Source organism: Charadrius vociferus, unplaced genomic scaffold (assembly GCF_000708025.1).
Source record: "Charadrius vociferus isolate BGI_N301 unplaced genomic scaffold, ASM70802v2 scaffold822, whole genome shotgun sequence".
NCBI lineage: Eukaryota > Metazoa > Chordata > Aves > Charadriiformes > Charadriidae > Charadrius > Charadrius vociferus.
In genome coordinates, this window is record NW_009647481.1 from 950,654 (window position 1) to 968,224 (window position 17,571).

Here is a 17,571-nt window from a genome sequence, read left to right on the forward strand (position 1 = left end):
GAGGATGATCTGAGGGCTGGAGCACCTCTCCTGTGAGGAGAGGCTGAGAGAGTTGGGGCTGTTCAGCCTGGAGAAGGGAAGGCTCTGGGGAGATCTTATTGCGGCCTTCCAGTGCCTAAAGGGCTACAGGAGAGCTGGGGAGGGCATGTAGCGATAGGACAAAGGGGAATGGCTTTAAGCTGGAAGAGGGCAGGTTTAGATTAAACATTAGGAAGAAATTTTTCACTCTGAGGGCGGTGAGCCCCTGGGGCAGGTTGCCCCGAGAAGCTGTGGCTGCCCCATCCCTGGAGGTGTTCAAGGCCAGGTTGGACGGGGCTTGGAGCAACCTGGGCTGGTGGGAGGTGGCCCTGCCCGGGGCAGGGGGGTTGGAATGAGATGACCTTCAAGGTCCCTTCCAACCCAAACCATTCTGTGATTTGTGCTTGGATTTACCCTTGCGCTAACTTCGTGTATGATGATCATCAGAACTTCAGCTGTAAATCTCCACGTTAAAGCTTGCAAGTCCTTAGCAATGCTCTAGTGGCACAGTGGTGCTTTTTTGTTTTTCTTCTGAAACATTTCCTGCTTTTCTGTATTGCTACATGAGATTCAGAGGCATAAATTAATCAGCTATATTTATTGCTTTAGGACTTGAGATTTGGGGTCGGTGTGCAGATTACAGAGCCTGTTTTGATTGTCAGGGTGAGCTGTCTGCAAACCACACACAAAACACAGCACTCAGACTAATCTTTTCTTGAGTGTAGAGGGGTTTTTTTTGTGTGTTTTAAGTGACATGCATGGAAATCTAGCGCTCTTAGTTCCTTTCCTCCTGACATTATCCATTGCTAGTATACTGCAATGAAAATATTATAGATACAATTGTTTACTCATAAACTGCTTTGTTTCCTCTGTCAAGGCTGGGCAAGGTGGATGTCGACACAAATTCATTCATGTCCCAGGAGCTCAAAAAAGCGTTGGCTAAAATGAAGGAAAGTGAGAAGGCAGAAAGAAAGGTAAGGAGAGTTCCCTGTTCCTAAAGCAATGCACAGTACGCGGATGCGAACACCCAACATTGCATGTCTGAGAAATATGATGGTTAAAGTAATTGCTTGGGAAAATACTGCACAGAGTAATCTTCTGGTGAATATGGACCTAAAATACCTTTGTTAGCTTGTTAATGATATAGTTCCCTGGGAAACACTCATCCTTTTTTGTACTGATCCTGGGTTTTCTGTAAGAACGGGAAACTTTTGTGCGGGTCTGTTTTATTCATTTCAGACTTAAAAGCCTTGTGTTGCAAGCTGCTAATAAGTACTTAAGTATATTCTCACAGTTCAGGCTGTTTCTCGGTAATAATTATCCCGTGGGCTACTGGGGGGAGAGGGGCTGCAGCGATGGAGTGGGCTGGGATCAGCAGTTTAGCGACAGATCAGCCATCAGATGCTGCTGCTTTACTCAAGTGAGCGAGATCTCAACTAGCAAACCAGGCGCAATGTGTCCACATAACTGTCCTTCTGAGCCATCCAGACACCGAATTCCTTCCTGCTGTTCTTGGTGTACCAGTGCTAAAGCAGAGCTATGGGATCTTTCCTGCGAACCCAAAGCAGGTATGGTCAGTAAGCTCTCCAGTGGGATGCTGCTCCCCTAAGTTTTCTGATACCAGTGGGATTAGATCTGAATTAATAATGCAAAAAAGTTACGTGCAAATGCTTGTGTGAACCCACAGACTGATTTTCTTCCCATTGTTTGGATGTATTTTTATCCATTGTTTTGATTTATTTATTCAACTGCCTCTTGGTTCACAAAAATGTCTGCGGAGCCCCCGAAGCGGACTGGATTGTACAGTGAGAGTATTTGTGGTAGAAGCTACTTTGCCGTTCACTGTCCTCCTTGGTTTAGGTTTCCAGTCTCATGCTCTGGGCAGTATAACCCAAATGGCCATGGTGAAGCACAGGCTGAAGTTTCCTTACAGAAGCTCTAATTTTCCCATTCAGTTACAAATAGCCCACAATCCAAAGTAAAATAGAATGTAAGTGCTGCTTTCAGCCCTCTCTAGGCTTGGAGCTGGTCCTCAGCCACTGGCAGGGCACTGGTGGGATGATACATGACTCATCTGGTGGATCACAGCCTTTTTCCCCTCTTCCACTCGGCAATATTTCCGCAAGCCCTAGCTCCTCCTGCTGCTTTGATGTTGTCTCAGTCAAAGGAAAACTGAGGTTAGGAGTCAAGGCTAGAAAGCCTTGGAGTTGCAGAAAGTCTTTTTTTCCCCCTGTCTGGCACCAGGGCATTATTTCAGTTTCCCTAAGATTATTTACGTAGCAGCCAGCATTACTGATAGCAGGACTTCTTGAAATGAGTGTCATTTAAATGCAAAAATTAGTGGTACTCTATTATGTGAAAATAAGCCGTATTTTAAAAAACCTTGTTAGAATAGCTATTGTCCCAGCAACTGGGCTAAAACCAGCTACATCTAATGGACCTAAAGTACTCCATTTAAAATCACTCCTGCAGGGAGCAAATTCATCCTTGAAGTAACTGTGTCAGAGTAAATTGAGTTACACTACGCGTGTTCCCGTCTGTGCTCCTGCAAAAGCAGTTCTGTGCAGTTGGGGTGGGGATGGCGTTCTGTGTTACCATGTGGTACCTATAGTAATTAAGCCAGCAGTCATTAGCGCCGATTATACGGCTGCTGTTAGATCAATAGCGCTTTACTTCCATCACTCTCTTTTTTTATCATTTATTTTTCTCTGATGGCTGGAGCCCTCTGTTTCTGTTCGCACGTGAGGGAGCAGGGCAGTGCTTGCAGGGGGGAGCACTGCATGAGCAAACCCTCTAGCTGGGCGTCACTCCTGTATGAAAACATATTTTGGTATTTTTGTTTGTGATGGAATCCCTTTCAAAAGGGGCTTTCTTGCTTTCTCCTGGCCTTGGGGCAGCCCATCTTCAGTCTGGCCTCTCTGCTGCCTCCACTCCTGCCTGCCCCAGAGCTGATGCTTGGAGCATCTTTCTTACGAGGAAAGGCTGAGGGACGAGGAAAGGCCGAGGGACGTGGGGCTGTTCAGTCTAGAGAAAAGACTGAGGGGGATCTTATCAACGCTGATAAATCCCCAAAGGGCAGGTGCCAGGGGGATGGGAACAGTCTGTTTCCAGTGGTGCCCAGTGACAGGACAAGAGGGAACGGGCACAAAGGTGACCATGGGCAGTTCCATCTCCACCTGAGGAGGGCCTTCTCTGCTGTGAGGGCGGCAGAGCAGTGGCAGAGGCTGCCCAGAGAGGTGGGGGAGTCTCCCCCTCTGGAGCCATCCCAAACCCGCCTGGACGCCGTCCTGTGCCACTGCTGGAGGTGCCCCTGCTCTGGCGGGGGTTGGACTGGGGGAGCTCCAGAGGGCCTCTCCAACCCTGACCATTCTCTGATGCTGGAGAATTGGTCCATGCCAGCTCTGGAGCTCTCTTAGATCTCTGGCAGAACCTTTTCCTTCCCACCACACGCCTTTCTGCAGCTCTTGGTTCATCGCAGCCCTTGGGGTGCTGTTTGTACGAGGGAGACGAGCGGCGCTGCAGGACAAGCTATCTCCTGGCCGAGCCCCGTAGCGTGGCACTTCAGCTGCCCCCACCTTGCAGCCGGTTCTCCCGCTTTGCTTTCTGACAGCTTCTGTCCCCGACAGTGAGTGCATACGTTTCCCTGACAAAGCCATCCTGAAACGTGTTAAGTGGTTGGGATGCATCTTCGTACGCATCCGAGGAGATCTCCTTCATGTCACTGGGCAGTTCAGGCTGGACTGAGGAGGTTTCCAGCCCCATCTCTGGCTCCAAGCAGGGTCAGTTGTGAGACTGTGGAGGTTGCTCAAGGCTTTTTGCAGTCAGGGCTTGAGAACATCCACTTGCAGGCAAGCGAGCAGTAGTGCTGCCTGCCTCTGGGCTTGACGGTGTTTTGGAAACCACATAGGACGTAGAAATGGTGTACAAAGCCCTAGGTACGTGCTCAGCTCCTCGGGGAGTGCTTATGGGTACCCAAGGTGGGCATCTTACAGCTAACAGTGTTCCTGGGCTTCTCCGAAGGATCCTCCGACGCTTCCCCTGCGTCTCTGATGTGCAGTGGTATAACTGTTTGCACAGAGAGCCAGGTTCCCCTTGTAAATCTGGGCCCGGGGTTTCTTTCTGCATCTTTCTTAGCTCTCTTTATCACCTGTCTTCATATCTGGTTTCTTCCTTCTGCTTTCAAGGCCCATGAGGAAGAAGTGAGGAAGAAGTTCCGGCCCATAGAGCAGCTGAAGGAGGAGTTTGAAAAGCTGAACGTGAAGATGGAAACAGATTATGAAATTATGGTTAAATTAATCGGCAAATTCAACAGCTCTGCCTCCACGCTGGATGAAAAAGTAGCGGCACTTTATGATCTTGAATATTATGTTCACCAGGTAACGAAAATGCATTAGTAACTACCATGTAAAATCCAGGGGATACGGTGTCATAAACGTGGGTTTATTTTTCTTATCGCTATCAGGTAATACAAATTGCTTAATTATCATAATCCTGGGACAATAACAGACAGCAGAGGGCTACTGCAGGCTTATTTTATATCCAAGTTTGAATAAATCGTCTCTCGTACCAGTAGCGAGCAGTTTCCTAGGGGCTAGTGTTGCCTGATTTGTTGTCTGTTCTCAGGCTTTTTTCCTTGCCCTCTCTTTTTCTTCTTTTATATGCTAAATGTTACGAAATGGGCTTTTATCTGCCATTTTTGGGTAAGTATAGTGATGGTTGTTAAAAAAAAATCATTTTTTTCTCACTTCCTCTGTGGAAAGCATCTGTGGTTGCAGGTAGGTCCCCTTACACCAGTTGGCAGAGACTGTCTTCGTACCAGGGAGGACAACAGCCACCCAAAAACCTGTACTTTGTCTTGGCATGAGTAAGAAATGGCATGTAGAGCCTCTCACGGCTGGGCCCGTGGCAGAAATGGCTGAAGAGAGGCTCAGGCGAAGGGCAAGTTGCTGAGCGTCAGCTGAGCCGTGCTAATCAGCTCTGTGTGAGGTTGAATATATTTCCTGAAATCTCGCTTCCTCGGGTTTATGCTCACGCTTTCCCCCCCTCCCTCTGATCTCTCTTGCTCTGTTTTCAGCTCGCACATTTTTACCTCCTGTTGGTTGCAGGCTCCGGGCACGCCGCTCTCCCCCCGTGTGCCTGGTGCCTTCCCACGCTGCAGCAGCTCGGGTGGGTGTCCGGGCATCGAGGCTGTGTTCTGCCTCGTGAGAAAGGACTGGGCTTCTCCTTCCCCCCAGCGACCGAGAGAGTCTGGAGCAGACTGGGAGAGTTTCCAGTGTCGCTCTCTGTGACTTTATCATTTTGGAGGGTGAACGGGACAACTCTTGGGAGATGCCAGTGCAAGGCCTCTCACTGGAACGGCACTTCTTAAAACCAAACGTGGTATTTTGGGGGAAGGTAGCTGAAGGAATGTGCTGCTGAGAGAGGGAGTCCGTGCACCAGCTAATAGAAGTGTTATTTCCAGGGCTCTTTGTCTTGCATTTCCACACTAAATCTCTGTCATGCTCATGCAGAGGCTTCCTTGCTGTTTGTTCTCAATGCTTTTGTTTCACTGACGGCATCTGTCTGACTCAGAGAATAAGTGTGAACAATGGGCGCCCAAAGAGCTTCATATTTATACTCAGGGCTAATTCTGTCTGGTTAAGGGTGCCAGAGCATCGGGCCAGCATGCTAAAAAGCAACCCCTAAATACCCTGGGATGCTTCGGATTCCAGCAACAACAGTCTGGACTATTCCAGCATGAAGTCCCGCCTGCTTGCAGCTCAGGATGGGGCAATGTCAGAAAGGCGAGAGGAGCGGGGAAGCGGTCCCCACTCCCTGTGCGGGGACTGGAGCATCAAAAGGAACCACATCCAGCATCAAAGGGGTCAGAAAGGGGGATAATGGCCGGGAGGCTGGCAGGGAGCACAGAGGGCTCCTTTGTGCATCGATCACAACGTTGCTCTGTGCCCGCGCTGTCGGGGCAGATGGCTGGGCAGCACCTTCTCGTCAGGCAGGAAGCTGATAAGAAATATGACTTGTCTCCAAGCCAGCATGGCTTTTCCTCCTCTTTCTTCTTCCAGCCAGTTGAATGCGTCCAGAGCATTATCTCTGCTTGGTACTGACTTTAGCAGCACTGGCTTAATGTAATTACTGAATAGCAGCCAAATACGCTTGTGCCGCATAACCCTGGAAGGGCTGAACTTGTCAGGAGTCTTCTGCGGTGAGCCATGGCCGTGCCGCCGGAGGACGGGGATCTTTGCAGGTGTGGGTGGCCCAGGGCAGCGTGCACCCACGTCTGAGACCGGGGACAGCTCTGCTGCTTCCTTCTTCCCGCCCCATCTCCATCTGAATGGTAACGTGCTATGGCTTTTGGTAATTGTTCTGCCCCTGGCCATCCTGCTGCTGCTTCCAGGGCACAGAATGCCCCATTGAGTGGAAAATGCCGTGCCCTGCAGGGTTTGCAAGCAAAGGATGCTCTCTGCTCTGCGGCGTGGTCATGGACATCCTGGAGGCACTGGGACGTGAAGCAGCACATGCCTGCGAGCTCGCTGTGAGGGGAAGCCGTGGCCGGTGCCGAGCTGGGGGAGAGATGCTCTCTCCTGCTCTTCAAGAGTCAGCCCAAGGGCTCTGTGTTTGCTCAGCTTTTGGTTGCCAGCTCTGGTTTGCTTCTCATCCGTCAGGATTCAACTTGGCATGTTTGGGAGCCCATCTTGGAGAAAGAGCAGGAAGGTTTGGCTTGCTGGGTTATCTGTAACGCATAAAAACCAAATGCAAATGTGAAGAGGCCAGAGCGTAACTCATTTATAAACAGAATTCACGGTGCTTGCACAGCAGTGTGCGGAGCCAAGACCCGTTCTTATGCGTTGCAGGCTCTTTCTCTCAATTATTTACTCTCCTTATCTTCCTCTCTCCCCTCCTCTGACATGTTACACCATTTCTCACTGCTAATTTCCTCTCCGTTGTGTACCTCTGACATGCTGCTCGCTTCTTCCTCGCTTTCGTTTTCTAACATTTTCTCTCTCCTCCCCTCCCCTCCCCGTTTTTGTTCTCCTTGGATTCAAAGCCGCTCCCTGAATAACTGCTGTCATATTTGCTCTTCTCCCATCCCTCTCCTCGCCCACCTTCCCTGTGTACTTTACTCAAGAGCTCTTTTGATCTTTGGCTTTCTTCCGTGCTGTTTTCAGTGGACTGAAGCGAGGCACGAGCTGCTGCCTCGCAGCATCCACCGCTCCCCAGAGAGATTAATACCTTCAAGTTGTTGAGTTTGGGGGTTTTGTTGGTTTTAAAATGGTGAGTGAGGGAAGGAGCTCTTGCAACAGACTCCAGTTAAAAAAAATAAAATAAATACATCTTCAAAACAAGCTTTACAGCACACTTTGTATTCTGTGGCTGAGGTGTCTTGCTGGCGCTAGGGCTGGCCTGAAGGACGCCGGTGCCGATGAGGATACGGCGACAGTTGGTTTTACCATGACTGATGCTGGATGCAGACTTCTGCCTGCCTGTGTGTTCCCTCCTGAGCAGAAGTCAACGTCCAATTCCAGCGTTAAAACAGGCTCTGAGTTTTTACAGAGGCTGAGCAATGAAAGGACCCACGTGTAGCTGAAATTGGGTTGCTTCATAGATTTCTTTGTAGACAAAGATGTGCCTGCAGAAAAGTAAGAGGTCTGGCAGGTCCAATTTATAGGGACGGTTAAAAGAATAGGATCTGAAAGGATACAAAAGCTGCTGCAAATCCTGAATCAGCTCTAGCAGACCTGCGGAGATGGGCTTTCTTTCGCTGGCTTTGCAGAGGGACAGCACGTGGTGGGTATTGTCCCACTGGGGAGAAGAGACGGGCTGTAGCTCCCCGGGTCCTGCTTTGGTAAAGACATACCCATGGGACGCAAAGCTAAGTAGCTTCTTCATTCTCTTGGGTACCTAAAATATCCAACTGACGGCCAATTTTGGTGAAGGCACACAGCTGAGATAAAAATAACACTGAGCATGAAGTCACTGTTGACTGAAAGTGTGTTTAAGCTGGAGCGCAGTGCCTGAGCCCACCGTACCCTGCACGCCTTGTGGTGTTTGTCCTGTCTCACCCCATCGGTGCCGTCTGCTCGCTGAAGCCGGGGAGGTTGGTTTGCCCAGCTGATAACTCATTTTTAGGTTCTATTTCTATCTACCGACACATGCTGTTGTCTCCCTGTCTTTCAGGGAGGAGAAATGTTGACATTATAAAACTGATTATTTTTGCAAACACAATTCCGAGTGTTTATCAGGTTCCCCTTTAGACTGCAAAAAAGAATCCTTGAAAACCAAAATGCATTGATTTGACTTTGGACTGAATTTTGTACTTGAAGCACTTTACGCTGTTCCTCTAAATTTTGTTTGCAGGCCACTCTGAGCCCTTTTCTAATCTCCTCTCCGAGAACAGATGCCCGCTGTGATTTGTGCCTGGTTAGCCTCAAGTCTGGTTAAAGTCAAAGACCAATGAATCCCCACTAATGTTTAAACTTTTCCCTACTGGCAGTTAGTCCAATATTGTCTGCTTTAGAAAAATCATTGCTCAGGCTGCCCTGAGGGGAAGCTCCTGGCTGACCCTTCCAAGCAGGGACTGGCTTTTTCGTCTCACATCCCTGTGAAGTTGTTGACGGTACTCAAGAAAAACACCCAGAACAGCCCCTGCGCCTTGCTGCGAGCAGAGCTGATGCTGCCCGTGTACCGTTGCTGCTGACGGGCTCTTAAACAGTCCCAACTCCTGGTGCTGCAATTAGAGCATCAATTAATTAATTGCATTTGCAAAACACACAATTCCCTGGGATTCCAGTAACAGCCTGCCCAGGTGAGAGAGCAAAGAACTGGGCTTTTTTGACATCACCTGAATTACTGAAATGTGTTAAGGTCCCTTCCAACCTAAACCCTTCTGTGATTCTACGTGGGAGGTGTCCCTGCCCAGGGCAGGGGGGTTGGAACTCGATGATCCTCAAGGTCCCTTCCAACTAAAACCGTTCTATGATTCTAGGAATAGTTTTGATAGCTAATCAAAGTATTTGAGTTTTCAGCAGTGCCTTCTGCGTGTGATAATAGCCGCCTATCAGTAGACTGTGCTTCTGCAACCATGACATCCACTGCTCGCAGACAGTATTGTACGAAATTCCAGCCACAGTCGTTCCCTCTTAATTTTTAATTGCTTTTAAAACTCAGCGCTGGTTAGACTGGGAGGGAAGAGATGCTGTGCTTTCTGAAGCACAGCGTTCTCGAAGGGTGGTTGAGTGGAATCTGGCTGGGTGTTTTGTACTGACGGGGACCTGCTCTCTTCTAGGTGGACAATGCTAAGGACTTCCTCTCCATGGGTGGACTCCAGCTTGTGATTGATGGGCTGAACAGCACGGAGGCTGTGCTGAAGGAGCATGCCGCCTTCGTCCTGGGAGCTGCGCTGTCCAGGTGAGCTCTGTCCCACCTTGGGTGGGAGGGTGAAAACCTCGCGAGACCAGGCAGGCCCTGTGCTTCTCTTTATCTCTCTTGATCTGTTTCTAATAGAGGGAGCTGAAAGCTTCTCTCATCCTGCGACAGACCAAATTGTCTTCTCCCCTGCCAAGCCCTTTCCTTGCAGCACCACTTACTCTGGGCTTCTCCTCAGTGCATACTCATCCTGCTTGTTAGACTTAGCCAGAAGTAATGCGGTGTGGAAACTATGAGTGTTTCTTGATTTCCCTGGGCTCTGTGTTTTTACAAAGTCCGAGGGCAATAATTCTGCCTCCCCTCCTCTCCCTTTGGCAGCCCTCTCTGGGGGAAGATCTGCAGGATGGTGTGGTTACAAGCGCCCCAGGGAGCGCCAGTCTCCCTCTGACTCCTTTCTCATAGGCTGCTTTAGGATAGCAAGATGCTGATTTCAGAAAAATAGCAACACCTGTGGACTTTGGGGTTTAGCCCCATGGACATTTGCCTCTGGCACCAAAGGGATGTCAGACACGGGGTTAGGAACGAGGTCAGCAGGCTGAATCAAGAAGAGACTGGTCTGAAGGATGTTTGTGGTTCGTTGGATGGTGGCTGTTGCCCGAAGGAGCCCAGTCGTCCTCGTGCTAGAGTGTAGTGTGCAGTGCTGAAGATTGTACCCTGTGGGCTCAACGGGTTTTATTGGTGCCCCGTTTGGTGTATGGGTTTTGGGGTTTGTGGTGCATGTGTTGCACATTCACGTGTGCAGAGGCTTTAGAAATGCGTTGGATAGACCCGAACTTCAAGGTCAGAAGTGCAGAGTGAATATTGAGAGTCAGGATTGTTATATCTGCATATTTCTACGCCTAAAGATACAGTCACCTTCTCCACCGTTATAAATTATTTATCACTTAGTCTAATATATAGTCTACAAATCTGCGTTTCATTGTCAATATTGTATACGATGCAGTTGGTCCTCAGCACGTGTGAAGTAACACGGCCTCACAGACAGCAGCAGGTACCCAGCTTTACACCAGGGAAGGATCCAGCTTATAGTCTGAAACAGGGCTTGACTTACTGATCGCAATGAAATACACTCTTTCACATCAGAAACACAGACCCCCTCTTCATCTCCTGGTGTATCTTAATGTTTGAAACAATATTGTAATTGTTTCCTTAGGTTCCTTAATAGCATGTAGACTCTTAATTATATGTTCCGTAAAGAGAAGATCATGCAGAGGCTCTTGAAACGTTGGCGGGTAACTCGTGAAATGACGGGGGCTATTAAATCGGTTCTTTCCTGATTTAGCTAACATGACATGATCAAGACTCAAGAAATTCATTGTCTCATGATAAGAGTGTGTAGCAGTGGCCATGAAACTAATGCTTTGGTATAGTATTCCTCAGTTAATTGCAAATGCCTTTCATTGGACAGAAACAATCTCTTTTCTAATATGACAATATCAAAATACTACTTTGGAAACTTTTAGACCTTTTTTCTTTAAAGGACATTCTAACAGATGGTAATTTTGAGTGGTTTGGATGATGTATTGTCTGAGAGCTCAGTTCCAAAACGTGAGGAATATTATGCCTGGTTTTCGGGTTTGCTTTTTTCCCCTTGCTGTGCTTAAGCTTTCTCAATAGACACCTACATGCCAACTCGCCTGCTTTATGCTATCTGCTTAATTTGTTTGTTCATACATTTTCTCAGTTTACTCCATGCTCCATTTAAACTGCCAGGGGCATTTCAAGTACTTCACTGTAAGCATTTTCTGATGTCTTGTGTTTTTCTGAAGGGTTGCTGTTTATTTCCTTCACTCACGGTTGTTCCTAGGGGCCTCGGTCAGGTGGTAGGTCTTTCCAGTAAATGCCCAGAGGTGCCACAGCTCACTGGGCTGTAGGGGCATGATCTGATCCGTACTTGTGTGCCTGGGGCTGGTATTGGATCCTACGTTGGATGCTGAGCCGCGCCTGGGCAAGAGGTGATGGTCTGCTGCTCACCAAATGGGTCTGTGGCCACCTCCCAGGTCTCTTCAGCCAGGTTGGCTCAGGCCAGCAGTTTCAAGCCAGGCAAACCTTCCCAGAGGAAGATCAGGGCATGGTCATAGCAGCCTCAGCCCAGGAGGTCACGAGCTCCTGGCGTAGCTGAATCTGGAAGAGGGAGTTTGGCGTTGTCTGTAGGCAAGTTGTTTTATTCAGGAGAAAACCACTGGACACAGAGCAGTCTCAGACGTGCTTGGGTCACATCCAGAACTTTTCAATGCTGAGAAATATCCAGGTCTCCTCCAGATTCGCGTTGTCCTTCACTCTGATCAGGTAGTGAAGCGGGCAAGGGGTGGATCACCCAGCTGCATCACCCAGGTCTTGCCTGCGCGCAGTCTGTCTGGCACTTGGCTCAGAGGTCTGCCTGGCCCGAAAACCAGATTTGGGATAAAAGGGTTTTCAAGTGGATCAGCATCTTGAGCCAATGGGCCAGGTGGCTGGCCAAGGTGTTGGATCAGCAAAGGCAGCGGGAGGAGAAAGAGGAGGAGGAGAAGGCACAGCAGGGGCAGCTCAGGCTTTCTCCCTCCTGGTATCACTTCTCTTTGGCTTAAACTGGACTTGAAAAGCAGCCTAAGCACTGGAGAGTTTGGTCCTCAAGGCTGAGGGTGCCAGGGTGCTGCCTGCAGGGATGCTGTCCTCCTGGCATCTGCCTCTATCTGCGAGCCTCTGCCATGGACCGGGGTGACCTGATATGGAAGAAATCAAGATTTCATCTCTTGTTTCTTTTATATGTCCTTCATTTTCAGCATTTGGGTTTTAATCGCCGAGTCTGTGACCAAATCAAACATCGTTCCATCTGGTAGAGTTTTCTGAGCGGTGCCCTTATTGCAACTCTAAAACCTCATCACAGTCTTACTGTTTTTAAACCTTTAACAAAATGTTTTCTATTCAGCAGTTTACAAAAGTAAACTTCATTTGAACAATCCTCAAGTGCTCTGATTGCAAATAAAAGTTAAATGCACTAACAAAAATAATTGCTAGGCATGTGGGATTGTACATTTAGGTATCCATAATTCACTAACAGTATATGCCAATACACAACATTATCTGGATTTTCAGTGATTGCATTAGCATAAAAGCATGTTAGCATTTATCTGGCGGTACTAACATTTAAATATATATAAGTATGAAATATTAAGAGACAGCATTTTGGAGGCGAGTAAAACTACTGTCTGTAAAATGTTCTTGCATATTTTTGAAGGTACACTCTAGTATCTTCGGATGACAATCAGCATTCGCACCATTGGGTCCAAACATTGCAAAAATGTCAATGTTTTATGCAAAGAGGAGCTATATTAAGCTAAAAAAGATTGCTGATGAGAGAAGTGTCTTCTGATGTCCTCTAAGCTATTTACAGGCAGCATCTTCCTTTGTTCGACGCACAGCCAGGCCTCTGCGCAATTTGTATCTACATGTTTCACAAGACTGAAAATGTTAGCCAGAAAGGATTATGCTTGTGATTAAAACCTCAATTTTTAAAAACTTTACCTCCAGGAAACGTTTTTCCACACCAATAATTTGAACATTTTAATATTTTGTAGTAAAAGGATTTTTGTAATCCGTTTAGAAGGGGAATAATAATTTATGTCGAATGCATTCTTGAAGCTTTATCCCAAATGCTCCCCGTATGCTTGGGGGTGAGTTAGAGGTGAGGATGGAGAGAAGCTAAGCCGTGGGACCTTCAAAGCGAAGAGAAGCCATTTACATTTTAGGGAGGTGATTCTCCCCCTCTACTCTACTCTGGTGAGACCCCACCTGGAGTACTGCCTCCAGCTCTGGAGCCCCCAACACAGGAAAAACATGGACCTGTTGGAGCGGGTCCAGAGGAGGCCACAAAGATGCTCTGAGGACTGGAGCACCTCTGCTGTGAGGACAGGCTGAGAGAGTTGGGGGTGTTCAGACTGGAGAAGAGAAGGCTCTGGGGAGACCAAGTACCCCCTTCCAGTGCCTAAAGGGGCTACAGGAGAGCTGGGGAGGGGCTTTTTACTGGGGCATGGAGTGATAGGATGAGGGGGAATGGCTTCAAACTGGAAGAAGGAAGATTTACATTAGATATTAGGAAGGAATTCTTGACTGTGTGGGTGGTGAGCCCCTGGGGCAGGTTGCCCCGAGAAGCTGTGGCTGCCCCATCCCTGGAGGTGTTCAAGGCCAGGTTGGATGGGGCTTGGAGCAACCTGGGCTGGTGGGAGGTGTTCCTGCCCAGGGCAGGGGGTGGGACTTGATAATCTTCAAGGTCCCTTCCAACCTAAAGCATTCTATAATTCTATGATTTCATGGGGAGAGGGCAGAAGGTGAGACTTTGGCATGGCCAAAGCGGGGACCCAGCAGGAAAGTCACTTGGCAGCTGCACTGAGAGATTTGTGGCGTCTTGGCCAGTCCTTTAAAAACCCTTTTGCTGTTCAAACCAGGTAGCCAGGGACAGGTTCTCACCCTGATGGTCCAAGCTTGCGTTTGCCGTGTGTACTAGCAGGACACAGGGCAGTCCTCGGCACGGCCTCTTCCAACAAGCCTGGCACTGCTGGGATCTTGCTGTTCCCTCTTTTGGCTCTGAATGATGAACAAATGTTACGGGATTTGTTAAAGACTCGGGAGGAAACTCATCACGGGTAATAACTCAAGCATCACCTTGTAGCAGTGCTCAGGAGTATCCTAGAGATGACTCACGTCAGGGTATTGCTTGTCTTCACCATTTCCCGTGAGATTAAAGCCCTTAAACTATGGCAATGTGCATCCTGAACATCCCAGTCACCATTATGCATCTTACCCAGCTCTGAGGCTTGTTTAGAGCTTGCCCCATTTTGGCAAAGCAAAGAGAGGCATAAAACATGTATCTGCTTTTCAAGGTAAGCCTAAAAGAAGAGCCCAGAGCGATGGGCTGTGCTGGGGCGTCCGAGCGGTGCTGAGCATCATGATGTCCGGCTGTTTTCGGTCCTGCTTTCTCATCTTCCTTTCTTCGGGAAGAGGGATGGGGCAATGCTGTCTCCCCGCCCCTGCTCTGTCCATCAGTGGTTCAGTGGTGTCCATTCTCCTAGGGTGCATGACTTCCATGTTTCGTCAGAAAAGCACCGGCTTCTTCAGGATGTCTTTGTCAAGAGGAAAAAGCTTCCACCAGATTTAACGATTTTGAATTAAGTCCAGCTTCGCAATGAAACTGGTTGACGCTCGCTGCTGTTAAATAACATTAAGGCCCAAGCAATAAACCCCGGAAAAGTAAAATTAAAGACCTTGCTTCGATACTGTCTTGTAAGGACATGAGAATTTCTGGGCAGAGAAATAAATCTAGTTAGCTTAACAAGCCCTGTCCCTACCCATTTAATTCAAATCCATCTTCATGTTCGTCCCTTCCTTCTCCAGCTTCTCCTTTTACATCCTACAATCTTTGCCCGTCTCTGTATCCATTTTCAGGGTTTTTTCAGTGGCCCCTATTTGCCAACGCCGTGTGTTTGCCGCCTCCCAGTTGCAGTAATTCCAGCTCGACTCCCTGCCCGCTTGTAATTTCTTGCTTTGTAGATTGTCTCTTCTATTTTTATTTGAACTCCTGACTTGTGTGGAGTTATCAGCCTCACTGCACTTAATTTCAAATTAATATGATTGGGTCACCTCATTTTTTTTTTCTGTAACAATAATGAACTCAACCTATTTAGCCTTTCCCCATTATGAATAACCTTAACAAAAACTGCAGTGCGGTATAAAACTGTGTTTCATCATTATGGTTAATTACACAGAAGAATAAATCCCTAAACATTTTTCAGCCTCTGAAATCTAACAGAAAAGTGTAATTAACAATTAAATAGTAAACTGCCATCCTTGTGCTCTCAGGAAGACAGAGAGAGCAGACCCTGTGAGAAAAATCTAGAATCCAAGCTTTGATCCTGGTTTTGTTTTCATAAATGCTGTGGTAACTTGAATGCTGGGGAGATGCTGGTGTCTGGGAGCTGGTAAGGTGCAGCAGTGGAGGGTTGGGTTGTCCCCTGCCAGGTATATTTTTCCTAGGTCCCTGCAGCTGCTGGAGAGTTGACAAGGTGGGACTGGTTTTGTGGGACTGGTTTTGGGCTGAGGCCGTCGTCCCCTCTGTAAAGCGTTGGAATTCTGGAGTGAGTTACCCCATCCAAGGGGTCTGAGTTGGGCTGGTGGTGCGAGAGGGGGAGGACAAAGAGGTTAAGCAGTGAGGATGCGGATTGCTGAAATTGGAGTGTTTGGCCTCACGTCGCACTTCAGCAGCGAGTAAACCTGCATGGTTCCCCCCCAGCACCAGTCCCATCGCGTTTTATCGGTTATCACAGGGCTCAGCGCTGACAGTGCAGGTGGGCTTCTTCCTTGTGTGTCCTTCACACGGAGCTGAGCGCTCCCAGAGCTCCGTAGGGTCTTGCCGCTCTCCTGCCTGCTGTTGTAAAACCTGCGTGAGGTGGCCTGCCCTGCCTGCACTGCCCCACAGCAGAGCCGGTGCTGCCCGGGGACGTGGCAGGGGTCCGGAGCACCGGGAAGCTGCTCCCTCAGTGCTTGGCAGCACCTTCTCTTCAGCCCGGAGGTTGGTGACAACCTGCAGGAAAAACTCATCCCAGCCAGGTCATGCGTTATATAAAACACATTGTTTCTGTCTCTTCTCATTTAGTAAACGCTCTCCGCTAAAGCGTTTGAGTTATTGTGGTGGTTTCCATTTAAAATATGCATTCGGACTGGTTACCTAATCACTTTCTGCCAAAAAAAACCAGCCCACGCTTGCTGTTTCTCAGTGTAGACCTGGTTTCATCGGTGGACGCAACATGTATTCCTCTGTCTCTTCAGTCACTATTTATTCATCATCCATGTTCTCTGTTTATCCTTTTTACTACAGCCTGTGCACTCGGCTAATGGCTTCACAAGCTTCAAAGATTTTCCTACCTAACACCTACATTATTTTCCTGACCTGCTGTGACTTTCCCGTGTTCTCCGCGTTCCCTCCAAGTAATAGGTGCGAAACGCTCCACAAAGAAGAGGCATCTGCCTGCTCTTTAATCAGGGCGTACAGGAGGCTGTAGCAGCCCGTTGTTAATGTGTTTCAGAAGGGAGGTTGAAAAAGTGCATTGAACAGAACAAAGCAGCGAAGAATGGGAGGAAGAGGGAACAATGAGAGCAGGAAATGCGGGATCCAGCCTCAATTACGTACCTGCTCCCAGCAGGGTTTGGGGTGGACAGAACTGACCCAGCGATTACGATTACGGCTATTGTCTGAGCTTGTATAGGAGGATCCAGATCCCATCTCCTCCTTTGTGGGTCCTGCTGCGCGCACCCTCCTACCCCTTTCCTGATTGCGGCTTTTGTTGGATTTAATTGCTGGCAGGCTGTATGCAGCGAGCATGCAAAGGCAGATGCGGCCAGGTTTGTGGTGTGCGTGGTAGCAGCAGAGCGGGGCTTTGGGAGGGCTCCTGGGGGGCTGCCCTTAGCTCTTGTGAGCTGTCTCCTGGGTTTAGCTACGGTTACTCACCGGCCCTCTGTCATTCCCCTGCTCTTCCCCTTGTGCCGCGGAGAGGAAGGCAGAGCTGCTGGACCTGGAGCTTGCACAGGAGGTAAAATAAATGAGTCAGCAGCCGCAGGCTTTTATGGCATCTAAGACTGGCCCTTGCCTGTCCTGATTGAAGAGGGATCAAGTCCCAGCAAGTGACCTTGTTCCTAGGTTTGCATCTTCCAGCTTACCTGTTCTCCTGATACAGTGTTTTGATAAGTTTTTTTCCTCTTCTGTCTATTCCTGTGCTTTAAGATTCATTGAAACAGTTGATTATTCAGCCATGAAGACAGTTCCTCAGGTCTTCCACCAGATTGCTGCCAACCTCAGCCCCTTCAAGGCTCTCCAAGTGTTTGAACGGGGTGATGTTCTGCGGAGAAAGAAAACAACAGCTTACTGGAAATTATCTCTTTCTGAAGAAACTCATCATCACTGTTGACTGCTTGCTCTTCCCTCAGGTGCTGACATTCTGTCTTCTTGTGAGCTGGATTTTGATCTCTCTTTGTTTTAGATGATCCTATTTCTGCTTAAAAGGAGATGTCCATCAGAGGCCCTCGGAACTGCCTGACGTGTTTTGGAAGGGGAAGACTCACTGGCTTGGCTGTCTGAAGCTGCGCAGACCTCTGAGCCCTGCC

General features: G+C 48.5%; 1 protein-coding gene across 1 annotated transcript in view; it reads left to right on the forward strand.

Moving 5' to 3' along the window:
• The window catches only part of SIL1 (SIL1 nucleotide exchange factor), a 79,178-nt gene that overhangs the window by 31,744 nt on the left and 29,863 nt on the right, over positions 1-17,571 (forward strand). Inside the window, exons 4-6 of the mRNA XM_009880718.1 lie at positions 896-992; positions 4,203-4,394; positions 9,299-9,420. Coding sequence (XP_009879020.1) covers positions 896-992; positions 4,203-4,394; positions 9,299-9,420 — 411 coding nt within the window. The remainder of the gene's footprint in view (positions 1-895; positions 993-4,202; positions 4,395-9,298; positions 9,421-17,571) is intronic.